This window comes from Myotis myotis, unplaced genomic scaffold, assembly GCF_014108235.1.
Source record: "Myotis myotis isolate mMyoMyo1 unplaced genomic scaffold, mMyoMyo1.p scaffold_m19_p_18, whole genome shotgun sequence".
NCBI lineage: Eukaryota > Metazoa > Chordata > Mammalia > Chiroptera > Vespertilionidae > Myotis > Myotis myotis.
In genome coordinates this window covers 30,444,582-30,467,664 of record NW_023416322.1, presented here as the reverse complement: position 1 = coordinate 30,467,664, position 23,083 = coordinate 30,444,582, and the positions used below count along the sequence as shown (strand labels likewise).

Here is a 23,083-nt window from a genome sequence, read left to right as displayed (position 1 = left end):
GTCCGCAAGCCGACGCTCTATCCACCGAGCCAAACCGGTTTCAGCATGAAGCATGATCTTAAAGAAATAGGAGGAAATGGATCTAGAGGACAAAAGGGGTTGACCTGGAATAAGCCACCAAGTTGGTTAAGAAAGGAGATTAAGGATGGTTTATAAATTAGTGATGGGGCAGGACAAAGGGATGGAATGGAATAGGAAGTTGAGGTGGTTTCTTTTCTTTTTTTTAATATATATTTTTATTAATTTTTTTACAGAGAGGAAGGGAGAGGGATAGAGAGCTAGAAACATCGATGAGAGAGAAACATCAACCAGCTGCCTCCTGCACACCCCCTACTGGGGATGTGCCCGCAACCCAGGTACATGCCCTTGACCGGAATCGAACCTGGGACCCTTCAGTCCGCAGGCCGACGCTCCATCCACTGAGCCAAACCAGTTAGGGCTGAGGTGGTTTCTTGAGAGACAAGGCTGGGGGATGGAAGTTAAAAAGTGGTTTGACAAACATACAAAGAAACAAAAACAAACTCACAGATATAGCAAGGTGGTTACCAGCAGGAGAGGGGGTTGAGGGGGAGAGCAAAGAAGGGAAAGGGGGTCAGATACACGGTGACAGAAGGAGACTAGATTCAGGTAGTAAGCACATAATAGACTGTATAAATGTCGTATTATAAAGTTATACATCTGAAATTTATATTCTATTATTAACTGTTACCCCAATACATTTAATTTGTTTTAAGTGACAAAGAAAGTGGTTTAGTACGGCTGATGTGGCTCAGTGGTTGAGCACTGACCTATGAACCAGGTTCTCATGGTTTGATTCCTGGTTTCAGGCTAGATCCCCAGTAGGGGACGTGCAGGAGGCAGCCAATCTATGATTCTCTTTCATCATTGATGTTTCTATCTCTCTCTCCCTCTCACTTCCTCTCTGAAATCAATAAAAATATGTATTTTTAAAAGGTGATTTGAAGAGAGTGCCAATTATCTGAACTATCTGAGAGAAACAGAAAATGGATTGATGAGGGAAACTGAAGGCCTAGGTGGAAATGGATATCATACATCTATAGGGATGCCAGTACACATAGCTGTGTGAGAGTAGCCAGCTTCCAAGATATAAATTTAGATTTGGCAGGCAGGGCCAAGATCTGAGGAATGATGATGCTGGTATGAAAATAAGACTGTATGATTATGAAGCCCAGAGTAGACAGAGAAGGAAATAAAGCCAGATGGGGGAGGAGACACAGAGAGGAAGTAAAAATGTAAAGGCTTAACAATGATCTAGTGTAAAAATTATTTTAAATGAAGCCTGGGAAATATGAAGTGAAGGAACACTCAAATCTCCCATAGATTTGAAGCCCAAGGACAACCAAGCTATTTTAGTGATTGAGATTTTTGGTGTCTGTGAGGGAAGGGAATCTGACAAACTCACCAAACAGTCACGCTGCAGGGTCTTACAGAGAGCATTGTACATATCAGCATCCAAAAAGAGACCATCAGGGATGTCTTGTAGGAAGTCCAGGTCTTTAAGAGTGGGGAGAGGCTTCTCTCGCTCTTTTTGGGAAGCCCGTCGTTTGTAGGTTGAGCCCTTGAGGTCATATTTGATATGCATCTTGACTGACCGTGGTAAGAGGTTATTCATTACCACAATTCGAATATTCTTACCACCTGCCTGCACACAGTACAGTCCATAGAATTTAGGCAGCAAAGTCCGAGGGTTCTGGTTGAGGTTCTAAGGGCGCAAAAATAAAAAGTAGGAGAGTAACTTAGCTGACTTTCAGTGAAATTCAAGGGCAAAAGCTGCCACCCATCTTCATTCATCTATTACTTGGGATTCAAGTACAATCTGTCTGCCCATAACCAAACACCATATACCATATTTGTTTGAAATTTCCCAATGCATTTAATGATGGGATCAGGCTCTCCAATATAGTAATCAGTTAGGATACTGAATGTATGATGAGTATATTCCTTTAAGAGAGGTTTAAGAGAAGACAGCATTGAAAAAGTCTTAACTCTTAGCCCTTGGCATAGTATATTCTTGTGTATGATGGGAGGCAAAGGAGAGTCTCCTAATTTCTCGAGAATCCCCAAGAGCAGTCAGTCGAGTAAGATCAGATAGAGTACTGTCAAGGGAAGTAAACAACCCCATTCTCCAATGTAGGAGCTGAGCTAAGAATAGGAAGCAAAATCATAATTGCACCCTTTAAAAAAAATTTTTTGAACATTATTTTATTTATTTATTTGGAGAGAGAGAGAAATATTTGTTGTTACAGTTTGTCCCAGTTATTTATGCATTCATTGATTGATTCTTTTATGTGCCCTGATTGGGGATAGAACCTTCAACCTTGACATATCAGTATGACGCTCTAAGCAACTGAGCTACCTGGCCAGGGCCATCATTAAATCTTGCCTTTGGATAGGACAGTTTAAGCCAAATATAACACTTAAAATAGGACAGCCTGGCTGGCATGGCTCAGTGGTGGAGCGTCAACCTATGAACCAGAAGGTCACAGTTTAATTCCGGGTCAGGGCACATGCCCGGGTTAGGAGCTTGATCCCCAGTGTGGGGCGTGCAGGAGGCAGTCGATTAACGATTATCTCATCTGTGATGTTTCTATATCTCTCCCTTCTTCTCTGAAATCAATAATAATATATATTTAAAAGTGGTGACATTGTTTTGCCCCACAGAAGACAGCCTCCCCACCCTGTCCAGGAGTAAAGAGGGCAGCAAAGGTAGCCAGTGCTCCTCTTCCCCTCACCATGTAGTATCCTGGAAGCAGCTTCTGTAGAAACTCCGCCTCTTTATGCTGGACTGTTTTAATGATGAATTCGTCATCACTGGACACGTAGAAGAGGGAACCACTAGCCCCAGAATTGCAGAGTTCAATCAGCGGCTCACTGCAGAGGGAATACTGAGCCCCAGAGAGAAGAGAACAAGAAGTTCAGAAATACCAGGACCTGCCCAACCAGAAATCAACTGCAGATGAAATTCTGTTCCAAAAGAAAACTAGAGTAAGACTATGGAGTGAGGGGGCTCCAATATAGGAGTCACAGGGTCATGAGATGCGGGAGCTTACCAAGTAATCATCAGGCCGGATACCAAATAATTCTCGAAAGTAGCGGAAAGCAACAGGTGCGTAGGTTTTGAACCGAAAGTCATTGTAGTGATGAGCAGGGGTCAGGTTGCTCCCTTCACTGTGGGGTTAAATAGAAGAAGCCATAAATTACCAGTCCCTGTTACCCAGGGAGTCCACCCTGGGAGTCACCCAGAGGCAGAGTCAATACATCCCTTCTGATAGAACCAGAGGGATTAGATGAGTCAGTTACTTAGTGGGACAAAAGCACAACATAGGATGCTAGCCCGTTTGGCTTAGTGGATAGAGCATCGGCCTGCGGACCGAAGGGTCCCAGATTAGATTCCAGTAAAGGACACATGTTGGGGTTGCAGGCTTGGTCCCAGTGTGGGGCATGCAGGAGGCAGTTGATCAGTGATCATCTCTCATCACTGATGTTTCTATTTTTCTCTCTCCCTCTCTCTTCCTCTCTGAAATCAGTAATTTAAAAAAAAAAGTTTTTGTTTTTTTTTAAAAAGCACAACATGGGGATGAAAACATAAGCACATGCATGGAATTGTTTTTGTTTTTGTTTTTGTTTTTTAGGGCTCTTTAGGCCAGAGGCTCATGGAAACATCCAAAGGACAGCATCTATTCTCCACATCCTAGTGTCCCATATCACCCTGATTAAAATCAGGTTAAGAATTGGACACATGCCTAAATTAGACCCAAACCCCTAAAAGTGGCCTGAGGTTAATATGAAAAGGCACACTTTCCAGGACATTGTCCTGAACATTAACCTCTTTACCTGGGGAAGAAGATACTCTCCACCACGTAAAAGTCTTGCATGAGGACATCCCGCTCTGGTTTGGTACTCAGACTCCCTACAGTGTGAGTAATGCCTAACTGAATGGCACCTTTCAAGGCTGATGAGGTTGTCTGAAAACAGAAAGGAAATAAGGGCAAAATTTCTAGAATTAAATCTGATCATAGCAGTAAAAACTCAGGAGGGAGAGCCAGAAGGAGCACTTAAAGCAAACGCCCTTCTAAGTAGTTCATCCTAACCCAGTTTCCCCATCCCCATGTTTTACATTGCAGTTTAGCTTGGCAAAGAATGGAAGGGCCTAAGATTCAGAGTAGCAAAGGTGGGACTGTCCTAGCCAGCCTAAGCTAGGCAAGATGTTCCCTCCTCTCCATATTTATATTTGGAAGATACATTGTATTGAGAGAACAATCTTAGGTCTCACTCCAAAAGTTCCTTCCCCCAGAGTATCTGGGGCCCTCCAAACATTTTATTCATCGGATATAGGATGCAGTTAAAATTAACTAACGTTCTGGTTATCTACCCAGCAACAGAAGCCTCCGTCCTCTAAGGCAGGGCTTGATTGGTGTTCTGAGGACAATAGAGTGGCAAAAAACAGCAACAAAAAATTCCTAACTGAAAAAACTCAATTTTAAATCTAAAAACTTCTCAGAAATTATCACACTATGGTTAAAACACAAATGCAAGAGCCCCACTCTTACAATCTAGGATTTCAATCCCATGGAAAAATATCACATCACCTACATATATGCTGTCCAGTACAGTAGCCTCTAGCCACACATGGCTATTTAATTTTAAGTTAATTAAAAATTTGCTTCTTCAGTCTTACTAGCCACATTCAAGTATGACTAGTGGCTACCATAATGGGTAACAAACAGTACATTTCAATCACTATAGAAAGTACTATTAGGCAGTTTTGTTCTACATCATTTTCCTCATCCCTAACTCTCACCAGATATTACTTGTATTTCTACTTAGTCCTCACAGGGCATTAAAATTATAACTGGCATTTTTAAGTGTCTGCCTCTCTAATTAGACTAGAAACTCACCCTTTTGTCTCAATGTTCAGCATATAAAAAGAGCTCAATAAATGTTTGTTAAGTTAACATGGGCCTCAGTACCCATTCCTGAAAATGAGTCAGTCTACCTCTATTACTTGGGACAAATGCAATAAAGGCAGAGAACAGACACAAGAAAATTGTATGTGAGCCAGAAACAGAACTCCAAGAAATCTGCATGCCCTATATCAGACAAGACACAGCTGCTAAATGGGAGGTTGAACACTGTCCCTTGGGAAGGGCTAGGCATCTCCAAATTAGTCCAGAACCGAAGACCTGAGATCACCCCAAGATGCTTTTCTCCAGTTTTCCCTTCATCAGTTCAATTTTCTGTTCTTAGCTAGTACTACTATCTTTCCAATCCATTAGAAAGCTCAAAAAGCAGGTGTTCTAGGCCCTCTTCACCAGCTGAAACTACATTCTTTAAAAAAACACATGCCCTGACCAGTGTAGCTCAGTAGGTTGGAGCTTGGTTCCATACACAGAAAGGTTGTGGGTTCAATGCCTACAGGAGGCAACTGATCAATGTTTCTCTCTCACACTGATGTTTCTCTCCCCCCCCCCCCTTCTCTTGCTTTCTCCCTCTCTCTTCTTCTCGCTCTAAAATCAATAAAAACATCCTCGGGTGAGGATTAAAAAAATAAAAAATTAAGGTGAAGAAAATCTTAAAAAAGCACACTCTTAAGAAGAAACAAAGGAAAACACTGACCCGATGTCAATCTGTATCACCAGGCTGGGGGAGATATGGCCTTGATTTTATGTACATCCAGCACCAGAGGAAAGATCAAAAGACTTAAAGAGACATGATTCTGCCCAGCTGGCGTGGCTCAGTGGTTGAGTGTCCACCTATGAACGAGGAGGTCACTGTCAGGGCACATGCCCCAGTTGTGGGCGCCATCCTCAGTGTAGGGTGTATAGAAGGCAGCCAATCAATGATTCTCTCTCATTAGTGATACTTTTATCTCTCCCTCCCTCTCCCTTCCTCTCTGAAATCAGTAAAAATATTTTTTTTAAAAGAGAAACATGGTTCCCTGAAGCAAGGGAAGAATGACATTCAGGGCTTGAAAATTGTTTATACCTAATAGGGAAGCCCAGTTTCTTCAGCTCAGCGAAATAGCAACCACCATCAGATTTGTCCATGAACAACATTCTCATGTAGTCATACGTATACAGATAAACGATATCTCACTTCACCCTTTGTGAAGTAAACGCTAAAGTCCAAGTTGTATAATAGCTATTGTGCAAAGGCTTAAGATATCAAGAAATGGGAGAGAATAAGGAGAATATCAAGGGGACAGGACTACCCCTTCCTGAAGATGAAAGGGTTCCACCCAGACACACCTTTTTATATGTCGTCTCTCCTGAGGAATCAACACCTCTGTGGCCTATTTTCTTGATGGACATGCCAGGGGCATAAGGCACCTAGAAAAAGAAGAGTCAAGATTAATATATAATTCCCATGTAATACACCAAACAGCTACCATGACGACAAACCAAAACATTCAACATACCCTTTTTAGGTTATGAACATTTATAAAATCTTCAGAAGACCCACCCTATGCAAACACACAGCTACAGTGTTGCTTCCCAGTGAATTAACTGGCTGAAAGAACACAGAAGAAAACCCGAGGGATGCATATTTCACCTTTGGCCCTCAGAATAACAACACAGAAAGTAAAAATGAGTATAATTAAAGAAAAGTGGAAACAGGAGAAGTTCAAAAAAGCAAGACAGGTTACAAGTTCCACAGTTCCCCTCTTTTTTTCACCAGCTTCCTTTCAGAAATTACTACCTCTCTAACCTTCAATCTAATCTGAATACCAACTGCTCAAACTGAATTTACCATGAGAAATTATCTTGCCACTGGCAAATGCAAGTACTGCGAGGCCAGGAATGAAAAGGCTGAGGCAATAAGATGACTCCTCTGAGATAGTGTATGGGTCTCAGTGCCTTGAAGAGATTCCTGAGAACATAATATGCCTTTGTTTTCTACCCATATATCAGCCCCTGAAATAAGGAAGAGGTAAAACCAGTAGAGCAGAGCCTAGAAGGCTATTCCCCACAGCCAAAATGCCAGCACAACAGACAGGAAGGTCTTCTTCATGATGTCAATGCTAATTAAGTTAATAATCCAGGAGGCAAGAAGGCTAGTGAAAATAGAATGTCATGATCTTAGGACTTGATATTCAAGTTCTACTTCTTGCTAAGGCTCTTAGTGCTAGAAAACCATCTATATATAACCTCACAGTTCTTAGAACAGTGGTTCTCAACCTTCCTAATGCCACAACCCTTTAATACAGTTCCTCATGTTGTGGTGACCCCCAATTTCATCGTTACAAATTGAACATAATTAAAGCATAGTGATTAATCACAAAAACAATATGTAATTATATATGTGTTTTCCGATGGTCTTAGGCGACCCCTGTGAAAGGGTCGTTCAACCCCCAAAGGGGTCGCGACCCACAGGTTGCCAGGACAAAAGGATCCACATTCTGAAGCCTCGTCATACAACCCAGGAGAGAGGCAAGAAGAGGGCTGAGAAGCAAGTTAAGCAAATGGAAAACATTCTGCACAGAAAAAAAAAAGTAGGAAATTTAACTTCTGTATGGTTAAATGAAGATATTCAAATTCACTGAAGTTGTGCAACCAGAGGCAGTAACAGCAAAAAAAAGAGAGTAGGTTTTAGTGTGGGATTGTCTGGGTCTGAATCCTACACTTATCAATCTCACTTATTAACTATGTGACTTTGGACAAGTTACAGAACCTCTAATCCTCACTTTCCTCATCTGTAAGACATGAATTACAGTACTTCCCTCATAGGAGTTGTTTGCAAGATTACAGGTCACTTAGGTACATTATTTATTCTTTGGTACATTAAAAATGTATTAAATTGCCCAGCTGATGTGGCTCAGAGGTACAGCATCGACCCATGCACCAGGAGGTTACCAGACAGAGCACATGCACAGGTTGCAGGCTTGATCCCCAGGAGAGGGCATATAGGAGGCAACCGATCAATGATTCTCTTTCATCATTGATATTTCTATCTCTCCCTCTCCCTTCCTCTCTGAAATCAAGTATACTTGTGTGTGTGTGTGTGTGTGTGTATAAAAGAATCAACCAATGAATGCATAAATAAGTAGAACAACAAATTGATGTTTCTCTCTCTCCCCCTCCCTCTCTTTACAATTTATAAAAAATAAACTGCAACAAAAGTAGAATTGCATAATTTCTAGCTCACCAAACAGATATAAGAACTCTGTCTAGTTCCTGAGACTTAAACAGGGGGGAAATAAAGATGTCAGAACCAGCCCTAACCGGTTTGGCTCAGTGGATAGAGCTTCGGCCTGCGCAACGAAGGGTCCCAGGTTCAATTCCAGTCAAAAGCATGTGCCTTGGTTGCGGGCACATACCCAGTAGGGAGTGTGCAGGAAGCAGCTGAATCGATGTTTCTCTCTCATTGATGTTTCTAACTTTCTATCTCTTTCCCTTCCTCTCTATAAAAAAATCAATAAAAATATATATATTAAAAAAAAAAAAAAATGTCAGAACCAGGTATCCTTCTGGTTTTAGAACCAATGTATCAATAAGAAACTTACCTCAGATGCCATGGCTCTCTTGTTTCCAGAAGCTGTTAAAAAAATAAACAAAACACAATTATAAATGTGTACACACACCCACTCAGATATCTCTATCCTGCACACTGAAACAATCAGGGTCTGAGTCAAATTAAACCTAACAATGAGCTCTGGCCTCTCGCTCTGTGATACCGTTTGGACAGAGATTTTAAAAGTCCCTTCCTCGTTCTCCCTAATATTCATAGAGCCCTTGGACATTCCATTCCTGTTCCAGTCCCTTTTCTTACTCAAGTGTTCATATTTTTTCTGGGAAATAGACCTGTTCTTGATACATCAGAGTCAGAGGGTCTCACTTGATACCATGGCTAAAAGAGAAAGGGCAAAAGAGACCCAAGACTAATTGGAAAGTCTGGGGTTTGATTAATATTTTTTTCCTGTAGAACTAAAAGGGTGAAAATTTTTAGAGCATATCTATGGTGATTTACTCCTCTTTAATTATTTCAACTCTTCAGAAAGAGCTGATCTGTGAAGAAGAAAGAGGCTAAGGATGAGAAAATGCAAAATCGAAATAATGAAAAGGCATTCAGTGCAAGCAGAAACTGATTCTGCATCCCTACAGCCTCATCTTCATTTCTGCTGTAAACTCAACAGGAATTTGTTGGCATTTACTTACTAAAGTTTTACTTACTATTTAATCAGTGCAGGCATATTTGTAGTTAAATCTCATTATTATTTATGACTTTTATCCATTTAATTTTAGAAAAGATTTTAAGAATAAGTATGTTCAGAAAGCGACAAAAGATTATCTATAGAAAAATGTATTCTGATTAAGTCAATTCTTCAGGGGTTGCCATCACCATAACCTTCATCCATGATCACATCAGAGATACATTATCACTCAGGAAGGCAAACCTTCCTTCCCATTTCATATTGGAGAACGTTGGCCTTTGTCTTCATAGATTACTAATTATCACATCAATCTAGCTCTAAAGAATTCAAAAGGAATAAAGATTAGCCATATTAAAGAAAATTAAAAAGAGGAGTCCAAATGGGATGAATCTTCAATAACATAATACCTGAGTAGGAAGACCCTAGTTTCAGTCCATACATAAAGATTAATGTTGAGGCAGCAACAGGGACACATGGGATCGAGGATAATCAGGTAAAGCCCTAATTATAATTGTTTAAGACAAATGGTCAAGCACCCTGAGAATTTCAGAATATAGCTGGGCTCAGAGAGGTTAGAACAGCTCCTAGTAGCACAGACCAAGTATTTCTGGTACAATAAGCAGAGCAGCAAAATTTCCTTCCTCATGGTGAGTCAGAGTGGCAAAAAATGAAGAGCACCATAGTTTTCATTTCTCGTCCAAAAAAGGAGGCAAGGGAACTGTCACTTAGCTGTGAGGAGACATACTGCATAAAATAACCCCCCAAAAATGGGAGGAAAAAACATCAGTGCCCAATAATCTACATGTTTTGTAGGATGCTTCATCTTCAATAATGCTGACTTCAGCTGGGTGAAAGATTAGGCAAATTAGGACTGGAACCCTAAGCAAAAGCCAGGACGACTCAGATTTATAATTAAAACTCTACTGACTTACTACAAAATTTAAGGTGTCTGCCAACAAAAACAATAGTCAAACCTTTTATATATTACAACCTTTTAGCCAAGAGCAAGTCAACATGCTGAACTATTAAAAAATTCGAAGACCTGGGTTCAAACCCTTGTTATATCAGGCAAATTGCTCTCTATGTTTAACTAAAAGAAAAGAAACCTAAATTAGGTTATGTAAAGATTAGATAAGGTAAATTCAAAGTACTTTATGGACCATGAAGTGCTAAACAAATATGTTGCCAGATGTGATTTCTAATGCAAGAGCAAAGTTGAGTCCATAGTAAGGTTTAATGTTCAATTACCTAGAACATCATAAAATGTTAATTAGCATTTCAAAGTACTTGGCTCCTCCCAACTCCCCCCCACCCCAACATACTCTCCTGAAAGTACACACACATAACTATGGAATCAGTGATTCTCAATGAGGAAATCAGTATACTTTCAGTTGTTGAAGACAAACACTGATTCTGGACTCCTTGATCGGTACCTGGCCGACCCACTTTTCCCCCCAAGGAAGGGGTTTGGAAGGGATCTGGAAGAACCAAGAAAAGCCAATATCTAGTCCTAGTTTGACAGTCTCACCTACAAAATACGCAAGGAGTAATTGGACAAGTTAAATAATGGAGGGGGAAAAGCAGATAAATGATTTCAAGGCAGGGTCTAAGTTTGGGGCTTTCTAACTTCCAAAAGTTCTACTTTGCTAACTTTCCTGGTTTTATGACACAAACATATAGCTCTAGGGTTGTTAACTCTTGCAAAGTTTGCAGAATGAGGGTGGGAGAACTTCACTCAATGGAATTTTGGTGCCAACTACTTAGCTATCTCTAACTGCAAAGCTGGGATTAACCCAAGTACACTATAGCTGAAGCAGTTAGAAAGATATTGGGGTTTAAATAATAATAGAATAAATAATAGGGAGGAGGAGAATCAGGACCCAAGACTCACTCTCTTTCTTGCCTTAAGTTTTGCCCCTTGGGCACAGATCAGAGCTCTAACCTACCAAAGATGAATGGAAGGGAAGAGAAAAATGCTTAGAGAATTTTGCCAGTGTTGGTAAAACATCCAGTGCGGTACAGAAACCCAATGAAGAGCAGAGTGACATTTCAGGAAACCAGGTACCATCCGCTAAGGATTGACCAAATAGCCCAAAGCTCTGCCAATGAGGAATTGTCCACTGAGGAAGTACATGAGACCAAAGAGTCACCAGCACTGTACCTGTTCACCTCATAATCAAGCTCTCTTCTTTACGTGCAGTGAAAGAAAGGGCGGCGGGGGAAGGAGCCACAGAGGGAAGGGGAGGAGGAGAGAAGTGGGGGGGGGGGGGGGGGAGAAAGAGGTAAAAGACCAACTCAGCATGGCAATAACCGGCTTGGTAATAATGCCAGCCAACCACTGAGATTCATCCCTATGAATAACACTAAAATATTATTCAAAAGAAAGTTTGTTTTCTAGCATCTCTGTGGAAAATACTTTCTGATAAGGATATTGCACCACTTTATAATCCCTATCCATGATCCATATATATCATCCTCTTTTGGGGTAGGGAAATTGAATGGAGAGTAGAATTCCAATGTTGAAATTAACTTTTTTTCAAAGAAAAACTTTTTTTCCTGAGTAATTTTGGAACCTGCTTCTCCCCTTCTAAGTCAAAACTCTGGAGGACTATTATCAATATGGCTACATTATCATTAGTTTACTCTAGGAAATGTGGCATGTGCTGTAAGAAAGAAAGAGAGCACATTACCCAACAGTGGCTTATAGAAGCTGACAGCTTAGCTATAAAAGCCATTGGGAAGGTTCTACACTAGCTTCTCCTCGTTGGCTTAATTTTAACACATCTCAGCACAGCTCGATGCAAAATTATTTCTGCTCCTCTCCATTCACTTACTCAACAACTACTTATTGGTCACCTGTTATATGTCAGGAATTATGCTAGGTACTCTTGGTAGTTATGTTCCTGACCTGGAGGAGCTCATAATATTTCTACCTTTTCTCCATCACTTCGGCATCTCCATATTATCCTACTTCACCTTAATGGTGACTGTAAGACAACAACGAAATGCTGACACATTTTTAGAAAGGCTATTTCTCTCCACTGACCAAACAATGTATATTTTTATAGCACTTTAAAAGTTTACAAACCTATATCTTGTTTGGCCCTCAAAATAATATAACAGGATGTGGGAATTGTTTTTAATTAAGAGCTTAAGAGAGGTATTCACCAAATATAATGTGTAAAAGTTGTTTGGATGCTGTTTAGAAAATAAGCTACATATGCCGAAACCGGTTTGGCTCAGTGGATAGAGCGTCGGCTTGCGGACTGAGAGGTCCCAGGTTCGATTCCGGTCAAGGGCATGTACCTGGGTTGCGGGCACTTCTCCAGTGGGAGATGTGCAGGAGGCAGCTGATCGATGTTTCTCTCTCATCGATGTTTCTAACTCTCTATCTCTCTCCCTTCCTCTCTGTAAAAAAATCAATAAAATATAGTTAAAAAAAAAAAAAGAAAGAAAGAAAATAAGCTACAGATTTCTGAGACAGAGGCCTTGAGAGGGGAAATTAAATAACCTTTTTTAATTTTGAAGATGTGACACTGCTACCATGGTAATATTACAACTCCCTCTCCCTTCAAAATAGTCCTTATCTGTAGAGATACATTCTGAACTATTTATGGCTGAAATCACATGAAGACTGAGTTCGCTTTAAAAAAAATCCCAGGGGGTGGAAGTGGAAGACTGGAGAATAATAGATGCAAATTTGGCAAAATGTTGCTGTTGAAGCTAGCTGATGGGTAATGGTGGTTCATTACACTATTCTCTATACATTGTGTATGTCTGAAAAAATTTACAATTAAAAGTTTAGTGAAAAAATACCATAGAAGAAAAGAAAGCAAGTCTAGATAATCAAGCTTCTTCATCTGAGCTGGCTTCTTTCTGAGAGGTTTTCTCTAGTAAATGTAAGCATCAAGGATGAAGCACTAACAGAAATTGTTTTTTTATTTTACAGAATTCCCAATTCATGTCCATAGTTTATTTCCTTCATGACTATGAGACTCCTCCTTATTAACAGGCCCTGGACCAAGAAGCACTGTAAACAACTAGCTAATGTTGCTCTACTGGAAGCAAAAAAATAAAGCCATGACAAACAGGCTTCATCAGAAATAATAATGGTTCAAGTAACTTATTTTTGAGTGGGTCAATAGATGATATAGAGCTAATCATAGTAATTTCAAGCCTTACTTCCTCTACAGAAAGAAGACAATGAAAAAGACCTAAAGAACCATTTTTGGGGATTTTATTTTTTTAGCTCTAGCCTGGGTATGTTCAGTCTGGCTAAAATCTATAACTGTTAATGAAAGTTGATTTTTAAATAGAATAAGTTGAGAACTTAGCTTTTCAGCCCCCAAGTGAAGCTACTGTCCACTTTCAAGCTAACAAATCAATAACCATTTATATTAAGAAAAACATCATTCAGAAAGGACCTTTATGATTTTTAGTCTAATTTTTTTTAAAATAAATAAAAGCAGAGCATAAGGATGTGCTCAAAATCAGAGAGCAAAGCTGGTGACCAGGCCAGAATTGGAATCCATATTCCTAACCCCCAATCAACTCTCTTTTTCCTAAACCATCTTTTTGTTTTCATTTCCTGGTGATCTTGAGTCCAGGAGGGACAAGAAAGCACCTAGAGAACTAGAACGCTCTAACTAACACATCTCGAAACTGCTAATGGACAAGATGAACATATATTTTCTTCCCTGGAGGTACACCCTTCCCTTGGGACAAGAAAATGTATTTTTCACATTCCCTGACAGAGGATTAAAGAGCAGAGTCCTCCTCCTTCAGTTCTTCTCAAGTAGATTAACAATAACAACACTGTTCTCCTGGTAACAGTCATAATGTCACCAGCAAAAATACGTCTCCCTTCTCTTAGTGAGATTATCCTTGTTCTGAACCACACAATGCCAGTGTCTAGAGGAACAAATCTGTCTTTCAAGTCTGATACTTGAAAGAGCAGCTTCACAGACATTCAGGTCCTCACTAAGTAGCAGAAAGTATGTCTTTGCAGTAAGACCTCAACAACTTTAACAGAGGGGGGGAAGCTCCTTTTATTTCAGACTAGTTTTCCTCTTGGTGCATGAGGGACCTTGATTTGCTCTGATTAAAAGCACTAGGCTTATGATTACTGAATTTGCAATGGATAAAAAGAGGGCATCTGATAGGCAAACTCTTTTGTTTGTTTAGTTTCAGGGATCTTGGAATTTTACTGCAGAATCAGTTACCAATCCTTGGCATGAATTCACATTAAAACTTAAAAAATATTTTCTGAAAGAATGATTAATAACTCCACATATTATGCAACAGAGGTCAGAATTTTGTTGCTTTTTTAAGGAGAGTTAAAGTCAGAAGGAGAAGTTCCCTTCTGTACTAGTCTCTCCTTCACTAAGGACTACTGGTTCAGTCAGTACTCATTCAACAACAAATATTTAATTTGGTTTAAAGTCAGGTTAGTTTGCACACAGACTTTCAAATTAGCGAGGGAGCAATTATAGCGTAGTGGGTAGGATTGTGGGCTCTGAAATCTGAACACCTAGGTTTGCTATGTTTGAATATGAGATCCATTCTTTACTAACTAGGTAACCTTGGACAAGTTTATTAAAACTCTCTGGGCCTTGGTTACCTTATCTATAAAGTGGAGAAATAATACCGTACCTCATAGGGCTGTTATGAGAACTAAAATAAGTCATGTATAGCACTTAACATATAATATATACTCTATAAATATAAGCAATTATTATCATTGTGAATTATGGAACCCTATCTACACGATAGGAAGGGTCAGGGGAGAGGTGCAGCAGAGAGGGAAAAGAAAAAGAATTGAGAGACTCATTTACTGCCCAGCCGGTGTGGCTCAGTGGTTGAGTGTCGACCTATGAACCAGGAGGTCACAGTTCGATTCCCAGTAGGGGCCAGGTTGCGGGCTTGATCCCGTGTGGGGCGTGCAGAAGGCAGCCAATCAATTCTATCTATCTCTATCTCTCCCCCTTCCTCTCTAAAATCAATAAAAATATTTTTTTTTCCCAAAAATATTATTTTTTTAAAGAAAAAAAAAAAGAGACTCATTTACTAAAACAAAAGGACATGAAGTTATGGGAAGATTTTGAAGGAGACAAAAAGTTAGGGAGTTGACTGATTCATATGATACCGTGAAACTGTGAGAAATACATTTCTCTGTTAAGAGCATCTTTTTTGGAGAGGGCGAGTAAGTTATGTTCAATAAGAAATCCACAGCCTTCTCAGAAGAAGACCATGCGCTACTACTGCACACAATCTGCAACTGTTACGGGGAGAGCCGCTGGCTGCTAGTTACTGCGGAGCTCATGCTTCTTCAGCACAGATACACATCAGATCTACCTCTCTTACTCCTGACCCCACAGCACAGACAGTTGAAACCTAAATGAGGAAAAACAGAAAGTTATCACTTATTTCTAGGATTGTACTTACTTACAGCAGAAAAAGCATATCTTTTTGAAAACTCTAAAGTTTAAAATTATGAACAGGATCTGGCCTGATCCCCAACACCATACTGTGAAATGTGAGATGATTTTTTTGTAGTTCTAAGTACTAGTAAATGTCCAAAAAACAAGAGAAAAAGAAGTTCTGGCAAAAAAAAAAAAAATTCCAAGAGTAGTGACAAAACTTGTAACCCAAATCATTTCTCTCTGGAGTGATTTCAGATTGGCAATGAATTTTCAGGTATAAAAAGTCTTTTGCATGCAGGCTTCTGATCTTTTAAGAAAGAATAGTAGCCCTGGCTGTTTTGCTCAGTGGTTAGAGCACCAACCCTCCAACCAAAGGGTCACAGGCTCAAGCCCCAGGCAAGGGCACGTACCTCATTGCAGGTTCCACAGCCCTGGTAGGGGTGCGTGCAGGAGGCAACCAATCGATGTGTCTTTCTCACTTTGATCTCTCTCTCTCTCTCCCTCCTTCCCTCCCACCTCCTTTCCACTTTCTCTAGAAAAATGGAAAAAGTATCCTCTGGTGAAACAACAAAAGAATATGCATACATTTTACTTGAGGATCTTCCTTTCATTCTTAGAGGGCAATATGGCAATATCTAGGCAAATAGTCTTAAAAACAAAAATGTATAAATTGACCTAGAAGTGGGAATTTATCCTAAGGAAACAATCAAGTGGACAAAGATGGATATACAAAGATATCTAATGCAGCACTGTATATAATAACTATAACTGGAAAGATACCATAATTGGGAAGACTCTAAATGAACAACAGGGGATTGGTGATATAAATTATGGTGAAATCATAAAATGGAATAGTATATAACCATTATTTTATTGTATACCTATAGATAGGATGTCACAGTAAGTTGTTGGAAAAGGTAAAAAAATTATATAGTACCATATTTTGAAAACATACTTATCTATAAATTCACATGTACTTACATACATAAAAAAGGTCCAGAAGAGCATAGATCAAAATGTTAAAATATGACTATCTTGGATAGTGGGGTTAGGTTAATTTGTAAATTTAAATTTTCTCATCTATATAAATTTTCTATATAGGTGGCTTTATTATAATTCTCTTTACTTCATAACCCATTTTTCCCAGTAAATCACAACTCAACAGTCCCACACATACAGACTCATATCACTCCCTGCCCAACATATTAACTCAAGCTCATTACAATTACATTATGCTGCTGCAGAGACAGACTAGAAGGAAAAGATGAAGAGAAAATACCTCAAATGCTGCTAACAATCCCAAGGTACAAATAAGCATGACTTCTTAAAAAAAAAAAAAAATGTTTTCTTTAAAAGGACAATAAACGTGTTAGAAAAAAATAAAATAAATTTTTTTCTTTTTTTTTAAGATATACTTTATTGATTTTTTACAGAGAGGAAGGGAGAGGGATAGAGAGTTAGAAACACTGATGTGAGAGAAACATCGATCAGCTGCCTCCTGCACACTCCCCACTGGGGATGTGACCGCAACCAAGGTACATGCCCTTGACCAGAATCGAACCTGGGACCCTTGAGTCAGCAGGCTGACGCTCTATCCACTGAGCCAAACTGGTTAGGGCAAATTTTTTTCTTCTGAAAAGCATGACTCCTAGCCCTGGTCGGTATAGCTCAGGTGGTTGCAGCATCCTCCATACACTGAAAGGTTGCAGGTTTGACTCCTGGTCAGGGCACATACCTAGGTTGCGGGTTTGATCCCCAGTTGGGAAGCATATGGGAGGCAACTGACTGATATTTGATGTTTCTCTCCCTCTCTCCCTTTTCTCCCCTCTCTAACGATCAATGAACATATCCTTGGGTGAGGATTTTTTAAAAAGCTTGACTCCTATATACTCACTTTCTCCACTAAATATTACTTTGAGATGCTTATTCAACCTGAAACAAACCCGTATCAGCATATATGATGTTCCTTCTGAAGTTTATTTTTTATATCCTTCAGAATATCATTTCTCCTATAAAACTAGGATACCTGATTTCAGCACATCTCCTGGATGACAAGACTTGAAAAATATCAAAGATCTAGCCTCTAAATTATGAAAATAAGCTGGGAAATCTTTAATGTTGCTAAAATAATTTCAAAACAGCTGGACCAGTCAAGTGCCAAAAGTGGAAACCAATAATTCTTGCTAAAATACAGAGGTGAATCATCACATCACGTCAGAGTATTTTTCTGAGTAACCCTGGACTAGACTTAAGGAAACACTCCATGTTGGTCCTTGGCCTAACCCTAAATTGTGTTTATGGTGAAAAGGTACTGTAGGGCCTAGTTTCTACTCACTAGTTAAAACATCACTGTGGCTCTCCATAAATTTGCTTGCTACTACTAAACCACCGGAGACTAAGATCCAAAATGTAGAGGAAGAGAAAAACCATCAATATGATTCTGCAAAATGTGAAAAAGGCAAATTTCAGAGGGAAGAATGAATGAGGAATGAGAGATCATTGACACAAAGGTATTTTCAGATAGGAAACAGCTCCAAAAAGAGAGCTCTCACCCAGTGTGTGGAACAAAACAGTTGGCCTTGATCTCAGAGCCTCTCCCAGCACTTTCAGAGCAGAAACATCCCCGTCGGAGATCCGATGACATCATCCCCAAATGAGAAACGAAGAGGTAGCATGTGACTGACTTCAGTGTTTGAAGTACACTATAATTTGGGGACACTACAGGCTGGCCGGATGTGCATTCCTCAGACAACTGGAATTGTGCCTGAACAGGTCATAGAGAAGCAGTCCCAGACACCCAACTCAATGACCTACCAATACTACTACAGAAATATGTTAATAATTTCTACATAGAGCACAAAGAGACAAGCAGGCTTTTCAGAAGCAAAATGTTAACTCTTAGGGGATGTCTTGGTTGATAAGATTGAGAGAGACACACACACAATCAGCCAACTTGTCTGCTGGACTATCTGAAGCAATCTCTCTGGTCCTCTTAACTTGAAATACTGCAAACCATTTATACTACTGTATAGTCTAGCAAGTGGGAAACACAATGTATTCTCCAAATGAAAATACTCAGAAATTGTCTAAAACAGTGGTTCTCAACCTTCCTAATGCCGCGACCCTTTAATACAGTTCCTCATGTTGTGGTGACCCCCAACCATAAAATTATTTTCGTTGCTACTTCATAACTGTAATGTTGCTACTGTTATGAATTGTAATGTAAATATCTGATATGCAGGATGGTCTTAGGCGACCCCTGTGAAAGGGTTGTTCGACTGCCAAAGGGGTTGCAACCCACAGGTTGAGAACCGCTGCTTTAGCCTAATCAACATCACTGACCCTTTGGGGCAGTGTTTATTCTGGATTAATTCCATATTGCCCTGGCCAGTGTGGCTCAGTATTTACAGCATTGGTCTGCACACCGCAGGGTCGAGAAGGATCAAGTATTTGATCCCTGCCTGGGCAGGGCTTAGTGGTTGAGTGTCAAGCTATGATCCAGGAGGTCACGGTTCGATTCCCAATCAGGGCACATGCCCGGGTTGAGCGCTTGATCCCCAATGTGGGGTGTGCAGGAGGCAGCTGATCAATGATTTTCTCTCATCATTGATGTTTCTTTCTCTCCTTCTCCCCTTCCTCTCTGAAATCAGTAACAATATATTTTTTAAAAAGTAAAAAATATCCTCAGGTGAGGATTAACAACCACAACAAAAAAAGAAAAATATAAGGCAAATAATAACGTATTGAACTATCTACTAGGAACCTGCCTTCCTCTCTTTTTGCCAAAATCTTCCTCAGACTCCAGCAATAAGGAGACTTTCTAAGAATCAGATGTTTATCAATTAATACATATTGTATACAGTCATTACAAATGAACAAAGCGAAATTTCACAGAAGAAAAATGATTGAAGAAAAAGTTTAAAAATATGGAGGAGTTGAGAAAATAAGTTCACTTCACAGAAAACAGTTAAAAGAAACAATAAGGCCCAGTTTGGCTCAGTGGATAGAGTGTCGGCCTGTGGACTGAAGGGTCCCAGGTTCAATTCAGTCAAGGGCACATGCCCAGTTTGCGGGTTCGATCCCCAGTGTGGGGCGTGCAGGAGGCAGCTGATCCATGATTCTCTCTCAAAATTGATGTTTCTCTCTCTCTCTCTCTCTCTCTCCCCCTTCTCCTTTCCTCTCTGAAATCAATAAAAATATATTTTAAAAAAACACAATAAGAAGCTATTAAGAGATATAAACACATATGTAGAAACTAAACAATGCTCTCTTTTCATAGTAAAGAGTGGAGAAGTGAAGTGCAATAGGGGAAATGGGCTAGGAAGGGGTTTCCTTTAGGAAACACCATCAGTCCACTCTCTGAGACTGAATGTTTCGCTGATATTTGGAACAGAGAGAAACAGAGATTCCTCTGCCAGGCTATCAGAAAATAGCATACTTCCTGAAGTATACTTTTATCCTTGATCAAGAAAATATGTCCAGTAAAAAGAAGCGAAAAGAGAATGACAACTTTGGTCTTGTTGCTTTCTTTATGTCAAGTAAGAATAGCCCCAAATCTTAGGAAATACATAGCTTAAATGATAAAATAACCACCTTCCTTCTCTCCAGTTCTGTCTTTGACCTAATGTTATCTCTGTTGTTCACTTCACAGGCTACAGCTTCCATTATCAAAGGAAAACAGGCGCCGAGACCGGTTTGGCTCGGTGGATAGAGCGTCGGCCTGCGGACTGAAGGGTCCCGGGTTCGATTCCGGTCAAGGGCGTGTACCTGGGTTGCGGGCATATCCCCAGTGGGAGATGTGCAGGAGGCAGCTGGTCGATGTTTCTCTCTCATCGATGTTTCTAACTCTCTATCTCTCTCCCTTCCTCTCTGTGAAAAATCAATAAAATATATTTTAAAAAAAAAAAAAAAAAGGAAAACAGGCTTTATGTAATAGCTAGTAGCTAGCACATATCTAAGCAAAGTTATTAATCAGAAGGGTTTTATATCAACCCAGAACAGCACACAGAAAGTAACAAGCAAACATACTATTTTGATATTCAAAAGCTTAAGCAACCATGGCAGAAATAAATAACTGATCAAAAGCAATGACATTCCGCCCTGGCCATGTGGCTCATCTGTGTCCTATACACCAAAAGGTTGCAGGTTCAATTCCAGCATCAGGGCACATGCTGAGGTTGCAGGCTAAATCCTCCACCCAGGTCTCTGGCCCAGTCGGGTACATGGGGGAGGCAACATCTCACATCAATGTTTCTCTCTCTCTCTCTCTCTTACTCCCCCCTCTCTAAAAATCAATATGTTCTTGGGTGAGGGTTAAAAAAAAAAAAAGGACACAAAACAATGACATTCTGATATCAGAATCTACCAAGGGGACAAAAGAAAAAAGGAGGGTGTGGGGTGGTCAAAACCCCCTAAAAAGAAAGCAAACAGAAAAATCTCTTCCTCCTTGTAAAATATCAACCGAATAGAACTTAAGAGATATTCTGACTACATGACAGTCTGTTCTATCTTTACATTCCCAAATTTCCGTTTACTCACTCCTGTAAACTGGTTTAAGTTGCATTACTTTTCACCAGTATAGAAGAATTGAAGGGAAAGGGATCAGCCTACAAACAGCTTAACACTGTATACAAAGAAAACAGACAAAAACCCCTCAACAAAAATCCCTACCATCTGGAGTTATCAGATACAGCATAATTTACTAGTGGGGCCCTGCTTAGGAAGAACAAACTCACCAGAATCAAGGTCCCAGGCAAAAATGCTTCAATCCTGCCTGACTGGTTTGGCTCAGTGGATAGAGCATCAGCCTGCGGACTCAAAGGTCCCAGGTTCGATTCTGGACAAGGGCATGTACCTTGGTTGCAGGCACATTCCCAATGGGGAGTGTGCAGGAGGCAGCTCATCGATGTTTCTAACTCTCTGTCCCTCTCCCTCCCTTTCTGTAAAAAATCAATAAAATATATATTTTTTAAAAAATGCTTCAATCCTGTGTCCTCTGAGGTTTCCCTCAGTAGTTAAGAAAAAGTCAGGAAAGAAGCTGTAAAATTATCTCCAAATCATTGTGCTTATGATAAAATCATGTCATAAGGATGATAATTTCAGAAATGTTCTGGTGTGAATCAAAAGGAATTAGAAGTTCATGATCTTCTAAGGTTTCAAGTTATTTTTCTTGGAGAGTCACGTGATTTTATCACACAGCTCTTATTTCAGGGGTGCAGTTGTACACCTTAGCATTCTAACTTTACTTTCTAACTCCTCCACTGACTTCAAATCAATTCTCAAAAACAGAAATAGCCTAAACCGGTTTGGCTCAGTGGATAGGGCGTCGGCCTGCGGACTGGGGGGTCCCAGGTTCGATTCTGGTCAAGGGCATGTGCCTTGGTTGTGGGCACATCCCCAGTGGGAGATGTGCAGGAGGCAGCTGATCGATGTTTCTGGCTCTCTATCTCTCTCCCTTCCTCTCTGTAAAAAATCAATAAAATATATTTTAAAAAAAAAACAAAAACAGAAATACTTTACTGCCTTTATGGCGGTAAAAAGGGGACTCAGTGGCTGAATTTCAAGTTTTTGATGGACTAGTCAAATTAGATGGTCACACTGTCAACAGCACTTTATCAGGGCTGATTTTATTTTTTAAGTGGTGCCACCTCTGTCCAAATGAGTATGGGGACAAAGGAAGAGAAGGAATAAATTTCTTTTACTCTCCAAACAGCTGACACTAGATGGCAAACTGCATCACCTTTTATTAACAATCAAAGTTTAAGAGCAAGAATACGCTGATGGCTACTGCAAGCTGATATTCATTTATAACTGCTTCCCCCAAAACCCAAACATGGTAATTACACCAATGGGAAAAGATGTCAAACATCACTCAGAGCATATGGTTTGCTCTACCCTTGGCATTTCATTTGTCAGCATAAAAGACCAGCTCTGACTTAATGGCAAAATAATCAAGACAGGGGTTAATACTGGCAGGGAACAACTGTTTTAAATCACCTGTCCTTCCTAATTTGAAGGCCAACAGATTTTGAGCCTCCAACGGTTATGAGTGGCTTATTTAAAACATCATTCTGCCCTGAATCCTGACATTCTTATTTTGTATCCATTTTCAACATTGCCAGGCAATCTTACTTTTAGTTTTAGAATTCAGAGTTTCACCAAAATTTAAGTGAATTTAGCTAAGCATCTAGAAAAATAAATTGGTTTTAGGATGGTTAACACACACACACACACACACACACACACACACACACACACACATTCTTTCTTTCTTTGAATTTCCAGCTTTTAACAATTTAGGAAATCATAAGCCATCACTTATTCCTGCCAATGTCCTATATTTCTCCAGGTACCATCCAGAACACCACTATCCTCTAATCACAAATAAAACTGATTCTTATAGCCTCTTTTGCATCAGAATCAAACATCCTATACTTTTCTTTTTTTTTTCTTTTAATATATTTTTATTGATTTTTTACAGAGAGGAAGG

The 23,083-nt window shown here is 39.8% G+C and overlaps 1 protein-coding gene across 19 annotated transcripts in view; it reads right to left on the bottom strand.

Moving 5' to 3' along the window:
• The window catches only part of PIP5K1A (phosphatidylinositol-4-phosphate 5-kinase type 1 alpha), a 38,944-nt gene that overhangs the window by 12,105 nt on the left and 3,756 nt on the right, over positions 1-23,083 (bottom strand). For 16 of the 19 annotated variants that reach the window (XR_004973451.1, XR_004973456.1, XR_004973453.1 and 13 more), the window contains exons 2-8: positions 15,527-15,565; positions 8,525-8,556; positions 6,270-6,350; positions 3,856-3,986; positions 3,072-3,189; positions 2,754-2,906; positions 1,424-1,723 (exon numbers count right to left, since the gene is read on the bottom strand). Coding sequence is in view for 9 of the 19 variants with exons in the window: in XM_036344898.1 (XP_036200791.1) it covers positions 1,424-1,723; positions 2,754-2,906; positions 3,072-3,189; positions 3,856-3,986; positions 6,270-6,350; positions 8,525-8,556; positions 15,527-15,565 (854 nt within the window). In the remaining 10 variants the exon portion in view is untranslated. Of the gene's footprint in view, positions 1-1,423; positions 1,724-2,753; positions 2,907-3,071; positions 3,190-3,855; positions 3,987-5,637; positions 5,775-6,269; positions 6,351-8,524; positions 8,563-9,191; positions 9,490-15,526; positions 15,566-23,083 lie in introns of those variants that run through there. The other 3 variants (XR_004973454.1, XR_004973458.1, XR_004973452.1) reach the window with 3 other exon arrangements.